At 52.4% G+C, this 3,720-nt stretch overlaps 1 protein-coding gene across 2 annotated transcripts in view; it reads left to right on the top strand.

Moving 5' to 3' along the window:
• The first annotated feature begins 449 nt into the window (after positions 1-449).
• Positions 450-3,720, top strand: part of WISP1 (WNT1 inducible signaling pathway protein 1) — a 36,800-nt gene continuing 33,529 nt past the window's right edge. For both annotated transcript variants that reach the window (XM_011938149.1, XM_011938148.1), the window contains exon 1: positions 450-624. In XM_011938149.1, coding sequence (XP_011793539.1) covers positions 556-624 — 69 coding nt within the window. In that variant the 5' untranslated portion in view covers positions 450-555. The remainder of the gene's footprint in view (positions 625-3,720) is intronic.

Below are 3,720 nucleotides of genomic sequence, written 5' to 3'. Positions count from 1 at the left end.
AAAAAAAAAAACAAGAAAGAAAAGAAAAGAAAAAAGAAAACCAGAAGTAGGAGCAGCCTAAAGATATGACAGGGAGTTGATTTTCCACTGGGAGCCCTCTCAAAGCCCACACACCCGCCTGCCTGGAGTAATAGTGTCTCTGCCGCCATCCTGCACCCTCCCACGCTCCCCGCTCCCTAGGTAGTGAAAGACCTAGGCAGGATGACCCCAGCTCCTCTGTGAGAATTTCACGCCCTAGTGTGAAGTCAGAGCCTTGTAACTTTCCCTTTAAGAACTGTCAGAGCTGGGGAGGCTGGCCAAGTTCAGGCTGGAGGTGGGGACAGAGGGAAGAAAGAAAAAAAAAAAGAGAGAGGCAGGAAAAGTTTTTTCAGAGGAAAATGCAGGGTTTGTCCTTCACCCTGACGTCAGATCTTGCTTTAATAAAACCCCCCAAGGGCTGCGGAAGAGGCATATCTGCTGCTCCTGATGGGCCGGACAGTCTGGGCCCAGCTCCCCCGAGAGGTGGTCGGATCCTCTGGGCTGCTCGGTCGATGCCTGTGCCACTGACGTCCAGGCATGAGGTGGTTCCTGCCCTGGATGCTGGCAGCAGTGACAGCAGCAGCCGCCAGCAGCGTCCTGGCCACGGTGAGTCCTGCCTGGAGGGGCTCAGAGGGATACCCAGCTCCCTTCCCCACTGGGTCCTGCTGTATGGGGGTTGGTGGGAAGGATGAAAAGGGCTGGGAAGGTTTGGGGCAGGAAGGTGGCCACTTACAGGGCAAGGGCAGAGCCCCGGATGAGGAGTCAACTGCTCAGGTTGGCTGAAGCTGACAGGGTGAGGAGGATGGTGCGACACTTGGGGAAACAAACTACACAAGTCCAGCCTGCCCTCTCTCCCCACCCGAAACAGTGCAGAAAGAACGGGACCCTCAGCAGAACTGGGAGTCAGGGGCCTGGGCTCCAGACCTGTCTTTGCCTAACCTGGCTGTGTGGCCTTGGCTGGGTCACTCACCCTCCCAGAGCAGTGTAAAGCGAGGAAGTTGTCAGGAGACTTCTAGAGTCTCTGAGTTTGAAAACTCCAAGACGCCAAGCATTGGAGATATTATGAGGATGGGAGATGGAAAAAGCAAAAAGAAAAAAAAAAATGGAAAGAAAAATGCCAGCTTTCAACAAAAGCTCCTTATTGAGCGAGCAGTGCCCAGGGCGATGCCTCACCCCAACTGCTGTCACCTCCAGTCTGCACAGCCCTCTGCGGTCTGTAGAGTGTCCACACTTGGGTCCTGCCTATGAAGCCTGCTGTTCCAGGGTGGGGGTGATGGGGCACCCCAGGGTCTCTCTCTCTCTTCTACCTGCACCCCTGGGTACACCAAGGGGAAGGGACAAAGGTCTGCACCTCCAAAAGCCAGGGGAGTCACACATGACCATGTAGAGCCAGCCCGCTAGGGCCAGGCATGGTGAGGGAAAGGCAGAGGCAGGCAGCGCAAGGAGGGCAGGAAGTGGGCACCTGGCAGCTTCTGAGCCCCAGATTCCACAGTCCAGGGCAGGACCTGCTCCTGGCAGAACAGCCTAGAGAGACAGAGAGGTGATGGCAAGACGGGGTTTATCCGCAGCTGACACTAATGGCTTCCTTGGGGATTAAGAAGCCCCCTTCACAGATGAGGAAACCGAGTGTTGGGGTTAAGCCACTTGCCAGAACCAGACTGTGTCTGCTTCAGCCAGAACTGAGGCCGAGAGCCGACAGCAAACTGAGAGCTGGGAAATGGGAATTCCTCGCAATACCTTCGTGTGTGTAATGACAGCTGGGGGTGAGTCTGGCTCATCTATGGTTAAATTCTCATGCCTGGCATGGTGCCGGCCTGCAGTTGGTTCAGAACCACCTCACCAGAAAGTTATCAGCTCCATTTCACAAATGAAAGAAATGGAAAGTCAGAGCAAGTAAAGGACTTGCCCAGGATCTCCTCATTAAGAAGTGGCCAGGGCCCAAACTTAGATCTTTTGATGCCAAATTCTAATCATTCCTACTTAGGGGAAGCTGACCATGTCCTACAGGAGTGCTCAGAAGGAGCTAAGTTGGTCTTTATTTCAGCTCTGGGTACGGCTGCGCCTTTATTTGGGTACAGCTTTGCAGGTTGCCATGTCTGGGAGGGCAGGGAGTGGATGGAGAAAAGGTAAGAGTTTGAGAGAAGCCCAAGTCTGAGTGGGCAGAGGAGGCGAGAGGTTTACGCATGAGTCCAAGTATACTGGAGCCCCAGTCAGCTCCCAGAACAGCCGGGGCTGAGGAGGAGTAAAGGACAGAGCCAAGGACTCAGCCAGAGGAGACCAGCAAAGGAGCAGAGCATGTGGAGGGACCCAGGCAGCAGGATGGAGGGAAGGCTCCTGGGACCAGCACAGGGTACCTCTTTTCTAGGCAGCCCCTGCCTGGGGAACCCAGTCCAGTCTCCCCATGCTTGTTTCATGATTTAGATGCTTCTGGGACAAAGGTGTGCACAGCACTAGAGTTCTCAGGGCATCCTGAAAGCCCTGCTTGCTGTGTGGGCTGTGAGACTGATAGAAACAAGCTGGACTCCACTCGGAAACCAGCCTTGTTTCACAGCCAAATTCCATACATGGCCATCCTCCCAAATTAATATGCAAGGGGAGCACACGTCCAACCAGGGTCCCAGTGAGATCTTAATGGAAAAAATGGTTATAAATGTTCATATAGAAGAAAATGTATATGAGAATTGCCAAGAAAACTTTGAGGAAGTAGAGTTACGAGGCGGACTTCTCTGGGAGATATGAAAGCGTTCTGGAAAGGTTCTGCAGTGGAAGGAGGAAGATGGCAGTCCAGGAGGAGATCAGCAGAGGAGGGCGGCACCCGAGTGATCTCAGGAACAGCCGAGTATATTGGGAATTTAATCTGTGCTAAAGGTGTATGGCAGATATGACTTATGTTTTCATCTCTTTATTCTTTTTTTTCTGCATTTATTGAGTGTGTCCACCATGTGCTAAGAGAAAGGGACTCCATTTAATGTGCTTTAGCAAGTACTGGGCCAACACATGTATAAGACCTACCTCAGTTCATCCAACATTTATTAGGCACATTCTACAATTCCCATAACAACATTATTTACAAGTGCAATTATTCCCCTTCACAGATGCGAAAACTGAGACTCGGAGAGGTTAATTTGTTAAAGGTCACACAGCCGGTAATCAGGGGAGCTGACATTTGAACCTTGGTCCAGCTCTTGGTAATGGAGGCTCCTGCCTCCCTGGTCCAAGTACTTGTGCAGAAACCAGGAGCATATTGTCCCTGCCCCGACAGAGCTTACTGGCTAGCGGGACAGGTGACAGGGGCAACGTCAGCCGGAGTAGAGGGGCTGGAATTAGGCTCTGCCACTGGCCGTGTTGGCCTCAGTAAGTCCTATTGCCACCTCAGACCTCTCTTTCCTCATTTGTTAATCGGACTAACAGTCTCATCACACCAAGCTCCCTGCTGCTGAACGTGAGAATGTGACTGAGGAAAAGCTCTCAGAAGCGTGTAATTCAGCAAACGAATGCTGCATGATACATTCGTGGGCAAGCATTAGGCCTGTGGTGGTCTATGTACAGGTCTACAGGTGAGACCCACATCCTCCCTCCTGTATCAAAGCATGTGGGATGTGCACAGCTGCACTGCGTGTGTGAGAGAGGGTGTGTGGGGGTATGTGTATGGTGTGTGTGTGGGGTGTGTATGGTGTGTATGTGGGGTGTGTGTGGTGTGTG

This window comes from Colobus angolensis, unplaced genomic scaffold (assembly GCF_000951035.1).
Source record: "Colobus angolensis palliatus isolate OR3802 unplaced genomic scaffold, Cang.pa_1.0 Scaffold17, whole genome shotgun sequence".
Taxonomy (NCBI): domain Eukaryota; kingdom Metazoa; phylum Chordata; class Mammalia; order Primates; family Cercopithecidae; genus Colobus; species Colobus angolensis.
Note: the sequence above shows the minus strand (reverse complement) of the source record. Positions and strands in the feature narration are given on the sequence as shown.